The 11,154-nt window shown below is 42.7% G+C and overlaps 1 protein-coding gene across 4 annotated transcripts in view; it reads right to left on the bottom strand.

Moving 5' to 3' along the window:
* Positions 1-11,154, bottom strand: part of NRP1 (neuropilin 1) — a 145,275-nt gene that overhangs the window by 29,316 nt on the left and 104,805 nt on the right. For all 4 annotated transcript variants that reach the window (XM_020872696.2, XM_020872694.2, XM_020872695.2 and 1 more), the window contains exon 9: positions 2,682-3,013. In XM_020872696.2, the coding sequence (XP_020728355.1) occupies positions 2,682-3,013 (332 nt within the window). The remainder of the gene's footprint in view (positions 1-2,681; positions 3,014-11,154) is intronic.

Here is an 11,154-nt window from a genome sequence, read left to right as displayed (position 1 = left end):
CCTAAATGGATGATTTAACCAGTTTCCTTTTTGATCTTGAAGATTTTATTCCAGGGGAAGGACATGTTAGGAATCACTTATTAGACGCTCTGCAAACAATTGAGAAGCTTTTATGGTTTAAATAATGGGCTTCCCAGGTGGCACTAGTGGTAAAGAACTTGCCTGCCAATGCAGGAGATGTAAGAGAAACAGGTTTATCCCTAGGTCGGGAAGATCCCCTGGAGAAGGGTATGGCAACCCACTCCAGTATTCTTGCTTGGAGAATCCCATGGACAGAGGGGCCTGGCGGACTACAGTCTATAGGGTTGCAAAGAGTCAGACATGACTGAAGCGACTTGGCACAGAGCACATGGCTTAAATACATAGGAACATGATAATGATGGGTAAAATCATATTTTAGGAATAAGATCTGACACATTCAACCAATCTTGAACAGTTTTTTTTTGTTACAGTTGAAAGCTGGGTGCTGTTGGCTTCTTGTGAAGTCTATACGTGATGCCCTACAAGTGAGTGATAGCTTTAGACTTGACCTCAGACGAGTGGATAACAAAGGCCAGTAAGCACAGGGTGCATCCCACCCAGAGCATACAGTGACCTGTTTTCCTTCCCTCTTAGAAGCCTCGTGCTGAAGAACATGTCACAACAGTACACACTGCCATGTGACTGTGGCCATTTGTTGGTTTGCAGCATATTCACACTTGGCGCTAAAGCCACGGGGCTCATGACTCCTCTGGAAAGACTGGCTCTTTAGGGGAACTCCAGTTTCTGATGTTTATTTTACTTTTTCTTTAACCAAAAGAAGAGTGGCAGACATCAAAGAGGAAAATGAAAGGGACACCAAAGAAGGCAGCTGCACATGGATTATTTAAAAAAAAACACAAAACACAAGTTAACTGGGGGTGAGATGGGAGAGGAATTCTACATTTCTGACAGGATCATCCTTCTTGGTCCTCCGCCCATTGGAGTGGAGTGCAACATGTGGGGACAGCCTCTGCGGAGCCCCCACATCTGGGCAGAGTGGGAGCCGGCTGTGTGGCCCAGCTTTGCTTCCCACCTGCAAAACCTTTGGCCCAAGTGACTGTATTAAGCCATAATCCCACAGTCCCATTCTCTCTCATTCCCCAAATCTTTTCACAAAAGGAGATCCTCAGTAAAGCACGGGTGAAGAGGCTGGGACAGAAAGGAGAGCTGGGCTGGTGGTGAGAAGTATCATTAGCCAAATACAATACCCACATAGAGTTCTGCATACAGAACTGAATTTCTGAGGACTCTTCCTTATTTCAATCTGAAATCAGTTAATCTGAAATTTAACTGATTTCTGAAAATAACTTCCTTATTTAATCTGAAATCAGTTTCCAGGTCACCCAGCATACTGGGGGTATCCTTTCCTAGTTGGTGTCCTGTGCCCAAGAAATGCAAATACATGTAACCATGAGCCCCAGTAAACCATTATCACTAAAGAATACTTGTTGTGTTAAAAAAGAAGAATTATACCACATGTTCTGGAGAAGGTTGGAATATATCTTTTTTCACCAGATCATCAAAGGCCAGCTGCTTTTTAAAAGGTTCCAGTGTATAAAAAATAGACTGAAGCATTATTCATGATAGACAAGTGTTAGAAGCAATTAAAGTGTCCATCAATGGATGGATAGATACCCAACATGTGGCCTGTATACACGATAGAATATTATTCAGCTTTAAACAGAAATGAAATTCTGATCCACACTACAACACTGGCTGAACCTTGAGGACATCATGTCAAGTAAAACAAGCCCATCACAGAGGCTAAATTTTGTATGCTTCCACTAACAGAGGCTCCTGGAGGAGTCAAATTCATAGAAACAGAAATTGAAATGGTGGTTGTCAGGGGCTGGAAAATTATTGTTTAATGGTGAGGGAGTTTCAGTTTTGCAAGAAGTTTTAGAGATGGCTTTGCACAACAATGTGAATGTACTTAACACTACTGAACGGATACACTTAAAAAAGGTTACGATGGGAATTTTTCTGTTATGTGGATTTCAGCCCAATTCTACGTGCAATGTGGGAGATCTGGGTTCAATCCCTGAGTCGGGAAGATCCCCCGGAGAAGGAAATGACAACCCACTCCAGTATTCTTGCCTGCAAAATTCCACGAACTGAGGAGCCTGGTAGGCTACAGTCCATGGGGTTGCGAAGAGTCAGACATAACTGAGCGACTTCACTTTCACTTCTATGGAACTTTAGAAAATTGTAAAACAGTACAGAATTGAAAGACTCTTTCATTCAATAAAAAAATTTAAAAGTACATTTAACAAGGGATTGGTGGCAGACGGGGGCTGGCAGCCGGGGCTCTCCAGAGACGATCAGAGGGTCTTCGGAGGGAGTGCCTGTCCCTACCAGGTTGCCCCGAGCTCATGTCCCCGGCCCCACGCTCACTGCCTCCCGCTCCCCCAGCCTTGAGTCACCTGCTGTTTCCTGAAGGAAGGAAAGGTGACCGGTGATGAGATGCTCAGCCGCGCTGTTTGCATCCCATTCCTGTCTCCCCTGGCACCTTACAGGCTCCATCCCTCGCCCGCGCAGATTCCGAGGCTTTCAGGAAATGAGAGATGCTTCCGCAGGAAGAGGCCAGGGTCCCCGATTCAAGTCAAGGCCGCCAGGGGGCCCGCCACCCCTCCCCGGCGCCGCCCCCGCCCGGGGCTCACCTTGGCCTTGCGCCTGCTGTCATCCATGATCATCTTCCAGTCGGAGCCGTTGTTGCTGTACCCGACCTTGAATTTCCGCATGAACACCTTGTTCTCCCGGTGCTTGCCCCCCTGAATGATGACTCCCCGCACAATCTTCTCCTCAGCGAGGTCCACCTGCAGCCACTCGTTCACGTACGGGTGGGGGGCCGGGGGCAGCGCCCAGCCCGAGCGGCTGGTCACCAGGCGGATGTTCTCAGGCATCCAGTTCCTGTCCCCTTGATTGGACGCTGTGATCTGGGAGTCGGAAATAAGTCCCGACACCATGCCCAGCATTCCAGAGCAAGGATAATCTAGGTGGGGAACAGAATAGACAAGCGTAACATGATTTGAAGTCTCCCTGCTTAGAAAGAGAATCCACCGTATTGAGTAAAAACATGGGCTGTCCGCATTCATGAACATTTGTAAATGCCTGGACCATCTGATATGAAACCAACGCTCCCCCGACCCCCCAGCTCCTCTTTCTGCACTGCCCACCCTACACTCAACAGTCCAATTAAAAAAACCTTCAATAAGAACAGTCATTTCTTCCTTTCTGAGTTCTTCCAAGTGTAAACTCAACGTATTGACAGTCCCTTTGGTACCCGGAAGTTATTCTTAGATCAAGTACAGCCCATTAACTGGCTGGAGGTTCTAGTTAATGGAGGGCTGGCATTGTGGTAATCAGTAATTCCAATAGCAGCAAAGTTGCCAAGACAAAAGCAAAAAGATGATGAGGAGATGAAGAGAAACAAAGTGCTTGAAGCAGCTTGAAGAGGTAGGAGGGTCCCCCCACGCCAGGATGTTGGGGGGACCAGTATCCTCCCCACCCCCGTTTCTAACTGCACCAGAACTTTGCAGTATCCCAGCCTCACCTCAAATGTCCCAAGTCCAAACAAGAACAGTCCTTTCCACTCAACACTGAATCCCTTTATCCAACTCTTCACTTTAATGGGTGGAATCACCCACCAACTAGTTCCTGCCTAGTTATCTTTGTCTTTTTTGATTTTCCATTTTCCATTCCTGTTCTGATACCAAATCCCGTCATATTTTCATTAAAAAAGTGTCCTCGATATGCCTTGCGATCTTCATTTCTTTCGGCATCATCTGCATCTAAGCACTCAGGCCGACACGCTGAATAATCTCCAAACTACCCTCTCAAACCCCAGTTTTGAATCAGCAACACCCATGTCACTTTCCATAACTTTGTTTTTGCAATGTTATTCTCATGCTCAAAAATCTTCCATTGCTAAGGAAAATAAACCGAAGGACAGATATTGAATGACTCTCATAAATGAGGTGCCTGGAAGAGTCAACTCCATAAAGACAGAAAGGAAAATGGTGGTTGCCAGAAGCTGGGGGCAGGGGGTAATGAAGAGTTAGTGTTTCATGGGTACAGAGTTTCAGGGGTACAGTTTGTTTGCAATAATGAAACATTCTGAAGGTGGATTGTAGTGATGGCTGCACACTGATGTGACTCTTGAAGGCAATTAAATTGTAGACTTAAACATGGTTAGAATGGTAAACTATGTTATGTATATTTGACCACAATAATAAGAGAAAGATATTTGAAAAATCTCCCTGGCTTTCCATTATTTACAGTATGCTAAAAAACAGTCTCTCTCTGGCTTTCAAACACCCTCATTTTGGCTTCACCCTATTTATCTAATTTTATTTCCTATTGCTGACAGGAATCTATTTTCTTCCCATATACCATAGAGATAACTCTCATCATTGCCTTTGTTCAAAATGTTCCTGCTGCCCCCTTATCCTCCTGTGGACAGAGGTAAGTTCTGCCCAAATATTCAAATCCAGCTTATGCTGATCCTGAAAACTTCTCAAATGACTCTCTCCTTTATCCTGAACTCTCCTTTCTCAGAAATATGGCTACATGTACAGGAAGCAGCACGGGGCTTAGCATTAAGCTATTCTCTCCATGTTTTAAGATTGGGAATCGTGTCCATAATCAGATTGTAAATTCCTCCAAGACCACGAACAGCATCATAGATCTTGCTAAACTTCTATAGTAGACCAAGGAGCTTCTGAGCAGAAGGGGAGTATCAATCACTGATTAATTGATTGGTGGCTTCGTAACAAAATGTTGAACACTTCAGTTATTCTCTTTTCAAAATTGTACATCTCCATCCAAGACATGCCAGGAAGAAGAACTTATTCTTCTTTTTAACAACCCCGTTCTGCATAAATCAAAATTCAGCTGAAAATGTAACCACTGTAAATGAGAGGCATGTGTCTCAAGCAATTAAGCCTTCTCCATGTTATCAGCTGACCCTTGAGAATGAATTAGACACTTTCTAATTCAGACATTTTCTAAATCAGATGCTTACCACCTGAATTCTACAGTTCAGATCATGTCATTTCTTTACTCAAAAAGTCAGTGCCTGCTCATCTAGGAATTATGCACCTACTTTCAACCTCATGTGTCAGGTTTTTGGTACCAAGGCCTTGCAAGCCCCTCCTCAATGAAGAACTCCCTCACCTCTGTGGTAGTGATGCTTGGAGGTTTCCTCTCTTTCTGTCCCCTCCACTAAAGAACTTCCCATCACTTTGCCCTTCCCACTATCTTAAAATTTTGACCTGTTTTCAAATTTTATGTTATATATTCAATTTTTCTGATCTCTCCAACTAGACGTGGTTTTCCTTTTCTGGGACTCTTCTTAGCTCTCCACCTGCATGTCTCAGATATGCTGACCATATTCAGTTCCTTGGGTTGCTTGCTTGCTACCTGCCTCCCCCGATTTTAAGTTCTTTGAGGCTGTGAACCAAGTCATATTAAAAACTTTTCTATGACTCCTTGTGCCCTGCTTTATCCGTGGTATTTGCTCCACAAATATTTGTTGAATGAATCAGTTTATTAACACAATAAAAGGCAGCTGCCATTCTCCCCAAGCACCCTTTCCTGTAATTCAGCCGCAGTATTTGCTTCAGGCTGGGGTCTGGAAACCAAGAATAAATTCAATGGGGATTATGAAAAGATTGACAAAAGCGATTTTACTGAGGGTCTATGAAATTATAGTGTTAAAAATAGAAGTCGCATTTTTGGTCACTGTGGTCACACCTGTCTGACTCAAAACTGACTTTTGTGAAGAAAATTGTGTAGCTGGTAATCCGTACCAGATGTTACCCTTCGGAGAAAAACAAAATTAACTTGAATACTATAAGCAGAGAAGAAACTTTACCAGATGAATGTCCCTTCTCTAATGCAGAGCTGCGGGGGCACGATCCTTGCATCCACAAGCCTCCTGAGGCCAGCCTGCATCGGCCAACACAGCCGTCCTGCAGTCAGATGGCCTCATCAAGTTCAAGGAAGAGGCACCCTGACTTGACTTTGACTCAAACCCAGTGACTCACTTTTAGCCACAGTTAGGAGAAAGATTCCACTAACAATTCAAGGTTTGAAGGAGATGCTAGGTTCTAGCTCTGGTCATCCACAGCAGGCTGGTTCAGTGTGCCTTGGTTAAAGCCTGGCTCCATCGCACATCCTTTGGAAACAGTGTTGCCAGATTCAGCGAACAAATAATCTAAAACAGCAACACTAAGAAACCCAGGGTGCCAAACTAAATTCAAATTTCAAATGACAACAAATAATTTTTCAGTATGGTGGTCTTGGTGGTGGTTTAGCTGCTAAGTTGTGCCAGGCTCTTGCGAGCCCATGGACTGTAGCCCGCCAGGCTCCTCTGTCCATGAGATTTTCCAGGCAAGAATACTGGAGTGGGTTGCCATTTCCTTCTCCAGGGGATCTTCCTGACCCAGGGATCGAACTCACATCTCCAGCACTGCAGGTGGATTCTTTATGGCTGAGCTTCCACTTGGAAGCCAGTTTGTCCCAAATACTGAATGGGGAATATACTTACACTAAAAAATTCTTTGTCATTTATCTGCATTAAATTGAACTGGACATTATGCATTTCACTTGGCAACCTTGTTTAGAAAGCTTAAAACCAATCCTAGATGGGAGGGGGAAGTGAGTTCTGTGATGGGGAATTAGGTGGTTCTTTTCTTTTTGAATTGAAACACAATTGATGTATATTACATTGCCAACAAAGGTCCGTCTAGTCAAGGTTATGGTTTTTCCAGTGGTCATGTATGGATGTGAGAGTTGGACTGTGAAGAAAGCTGAGCGCTGAAGAATTGATGCTTTTGGACTGTGGTGTTGGAGAAGACTCTTGAGAGTCCCTTGGACTGCAAGGAGATCCAACCAGTCCATCCTAAAGGAGATCAGTCCTGGGTGTTCATTGGAAGGACTGATGCTGAAGCTGAAACTCTAATACTTTGGCCACCTCATGCAAAGAGTTGACTATTGGAAAAGACCTTGATGCTGGGAGGGATTAGGGGGAGGAGGAGAAGGGGACGACAGAGGATGAGATGGCTGGATGGCATCACCGACTCGATGGACATGAGTTTGAGTGAACTCTGGGAGTTGGTGATGGACAGCGAGGCCCAAAGTGCTGCAATTCATGGGGTCACAAAGAGTTGGACACGACTGAGCGACTGAACTGAAATGAACATTAGTTTCAGATATACTCCACAGTGAGTTGATATTTGCATATATTATGAGATGATAGTGTAGTAACCATCTGTTCCCATACATTTTTACAATACTATTGACCATATTCCTTATCCAGTGCAGTACATCCCTGTGACCTTATCTGGAAGTTTGTACCACTTAATTCTCTTCACCTATTTCACACATCCCCACCTCCTTTCCCCTCTGGAAGTGGTTATCTTCACTGATATTATTTTACAATACAATCTCTGAACTGAGATTTAATGGGGAAATAGAAATACTGGTAAATCAAATACTTAGTTAACTGGTTTTCAAGGAATGAGAAGACAATGATTGTATCGGATGGGTGAACCTGAATAAGCATAATTTAATCTTCCCTGATGACTCAGAAGGTAACTATGGATGTTGGAGGGCTCAAGGTCATCCTTGCAAACTCTGCTCAACACAGGCACACACTGACCTGTGCAGAAGCTCCAGTTAATTAATTTCTGGTAAACTAAAAAGCCCACATGGTCTGCAGCGTGTTCTCAGACAGCAAGGGCATCTTCACCAGTTTCTCTTCCAAAATGATGAAGCCTGCCTTGTCAAAATAATGCAAATGCTCCTCTGACAATCACCTACAAAACAGGATGACTTGCTCCAATTCTGTTTTCGTTCTCTGTATGGTGACCCATTGTTGTATACTCTAGTTATTCCAGGATTGCTATGTTTCCAGCAAATAATTTCTGAACAGAAAAATGGGGTTAGAACTTGTGAGCTCTGGAGACTTTCAAGTGATGTGTTCTCACGGTAACTTTTAATTCAATGTGTGTTTTTTTTTTTTAATCCAGATTGAGTTGGGGCTTACCTACTCTAGAGGAGAGGGTCAAATTTTGCAATCCAGTCACTTGTTTGTAGGAAAACATGAATAAAGCTGCCATTCATTAATTTGCTCATTCACTCATAAAAAAAATAAGTGTGTCCAGCATATTATGTTCCAGGCACATAGGACACAATGGAAAAGAAGACAAACATGACCCCTGCTTTCATGGAGCTTCCAGACCCACAGGAACCCTGCAGTCTCATGCTTTTCTATCAGTCTCCACTGAGGGGACCATGACCACTAAAAGATGAAAATTATCTCCTCTGGTAACACTGAGCTAACACTGATACCATTGTCTCATTAGAGGTTCTGTTTGCTGGGGCCTGTTGCAGGTTCAATTGATTGAGCACCACACACTGTTTAACACAGTAGGTACTGTTTAGTGAGCACTTACTCTAAGCCAAGTGTTATAAGCATCCTTTCACTTAATCTTATTACAACTGAATTAAGTTAATCTCAGTGACCAGGAGATGGAGATCAGAGGGACCATGAGTCTTGCCCATGGTCACTCAATCACTAAGTGGACAGCCCAGAGTGAAGTGTGGATATGTCTATACACCTTCTCTTTTTGTGACCATTGTTATGACAGGCTGACCTCTCTAAAAACCTGCCTTGATCAGTTATTTGGAGATTGTAGTTGTCTTATTAGAGAGAAAGTATCCAAAACATATTAGGGGTCATGATTAAGAGAGTGGCAGTATATAATTTGGAAAAAAAAAAAAGAGGTACTTAAAATAATTGTAAAACAGAACAAATCAAATGTGAAAATATTAAAACATGGTATTTCAGACATCTGTGCTGTGCTGAGTCACTCAGTCATGTCTGACTTTTTGTGACCCCATGGACTGTAGTCCACCAGGCTCCTCTGTCCATGGGGATTCTCCAGGCAAGAGTACTGGAGTGAGTTGCCATGCCCTCCTCCAGGGCATCTTCCCCACCCAGGGATCAAACTCAGGTCTCCTGCACTGCAGGCAGATTCTTTAATGTCTGAATCAACAGGGAAGCCCATGAATACTGGAGTGGGTAACCTATCCATTCTCCAGGGGATCGTTCCGACCCAGGGATCAAACTCAGGTCTCCTGCGCTGCAGGCAGATTCTTTAATGTCTGAATCAACAGGGAAGCCCATGAATACTGGAGTGGGTAACCTATCCATTCTCCAGGGGATCGTTTCGACCCAGGAATCGAACTCTCCTGCACTGCAGACAGATTCTTTGCCAGCTGAGCTACCAGGGAAGCCCTACAGACATCTATGTTTGCTTAAATAACTAGGCCATTTGACTATTTTTAAAAATCCTATAAATAGCTTCCCTTGTTTATAAATAAAGATTCATGGTCCTAGAATTATCTCTCAGGAAAATCCTTGTGAAAATGAGAAAGAGAAATTCAGGTTTAAACAAGTATTTAATTAAAAGGAAAGCCAGAAATTCAGAATTCACACTAAAGCATTTATGAAGTTTACCTTTTTTTTTTTTTTTTTTTTGGTACAGTGACATGAGAATAGGTGGGAGGAACGGGACAGAAATTTCCACCCTGCTCTCAAATGGCCTTGTTTCTATGAGTTCATAGGTAGTCACTCACATTTGTAATGCCCTGAAAATGACCTAGAACCTTCTCTCCTGTTTCTGCTGATCAAGAATAAAGCCAAGGTTATATCTAACCCTACACTGCCCGTTTTCTCCCTCCAAACCTCTCTCCACCCAATGCCTGTCTCCAAGGCCTTGAACTTTCTAAATATTTAGATTCTAAAACAATAAACAAGTCTGTCTCTAGGATGGAAATAAATAAAATTTGGGGAAGAGATCAAATGTCAGTTTTTACTTTCCAAAATGGGCTGTACTGTAAACAAATGTAATTTTTTTTTCTCCTTAGTTAGCTTTCTTCAAATTGCTTGTAATTTCATGGAAAATTTCCCAGGTGATCTTTTTTCCCTTCAGAAGTCAGTACTTTCCTTCTCTAAAAATAATTGTACTAAAGAGGATAAAAATAAAAACAATAGTGTTGGCGTTCATGGAATGAGAAATTAAACGCTCTTAATATGTATACTAACATCACATGAAAGATATTTGACAGACTTTAACGGTTATTCACTTTTAATTACTTTGTAGTGAATCAGTTACTGATTCTGTTTTTGAAGTTTTTTTTTCATTCTATGGAGGTTACACCTTGTACTTTTTTTAATGAAAAATTTGTAGTTTACTTACTTACATGGAAAGGTATTTGAAATGTGACTGCTAGTTATTTCAGAAGACAGAGTGGATGTGCAGGATGAGTAAGAGCAGTACCGGTTGCCATGGAAATGCAGTGAGACTAACTGGATCCTTCTTTTACTTCCCGCTCCATCCTGACCTGCCTACCTTTTTATCTACTTAATCGCCCAGTACCTCATCTTCACCTCTCAAGTGGATATAATCCACCTACTTGTTCCAAATTTAAAAGAGACTCTTACAGTCCTATTAATGTCAGAAGAAACAAACTCAAAAACAAGAAATATTGACAAATCGATTTCTAATATTGCTGTCAGTATATGCATTCAATGAAAGATAGACATGTATTGAGCCAAAACCTAAGAGAAAGTTGTCAGGGCAGTTAGTGGGTGAAAGGAGAATAAATTAACTCCATAAATTAATCTCCTCCTGAACTGTTACTAATGAGGTCACCTCTAGGTTTCAGATTAAAAAGACATGTATCCACTACCATGTGTAAACCCGGTAGCTAGTGGGAAGCTGCCGTAAGTACAGGGAGCTCAGCTCAGTGCTCTGTGATGGCCTACAGGTGGGATGGGGGTAGGTGAGGTGGAGGGTCAGGTGGGAGGGGATATATGTATACACATACCTGATTAACTTTCTTGTAGCAGAAACTAATACAACACTGTAAAGCAATTATACTCCAATAAAAAAAGGCAAAGCAGGTGAAGAACATTTCAAGCAACGGTTATTTGTTGTAAACCTACTAAGTAGCTGTCAGTATGGCGTAACCAGGAGATGGAGGATGAAAGGGAAGGTTATTTGTCTTCCTGGAACCTGCCTAATGGAAAGACACCACTTGTAAATACCTACCCACATTCTA

This window comes from Odocoileus virginianus, chromosome 9 (assembly GCF_023699985.2).
Source record: "Odocoileus virginianus isolate 20LAN1187 ecotype Illinois chromosome 9, Ovbor_1.2, whole genome shotgun sequence".
Classification (NCBI taxonomy): domain Eukaryota; kingdom Metazoa; phylum Chordata; class Mammalia; order Artiodactyla; family Cervidae; genus Odocoileus; species Odocoileus virginianus.
Note: the sequence above shows the minus strand (reverse complement) of the source record. Positions and strands in the feature narration are given on the sequence as shown.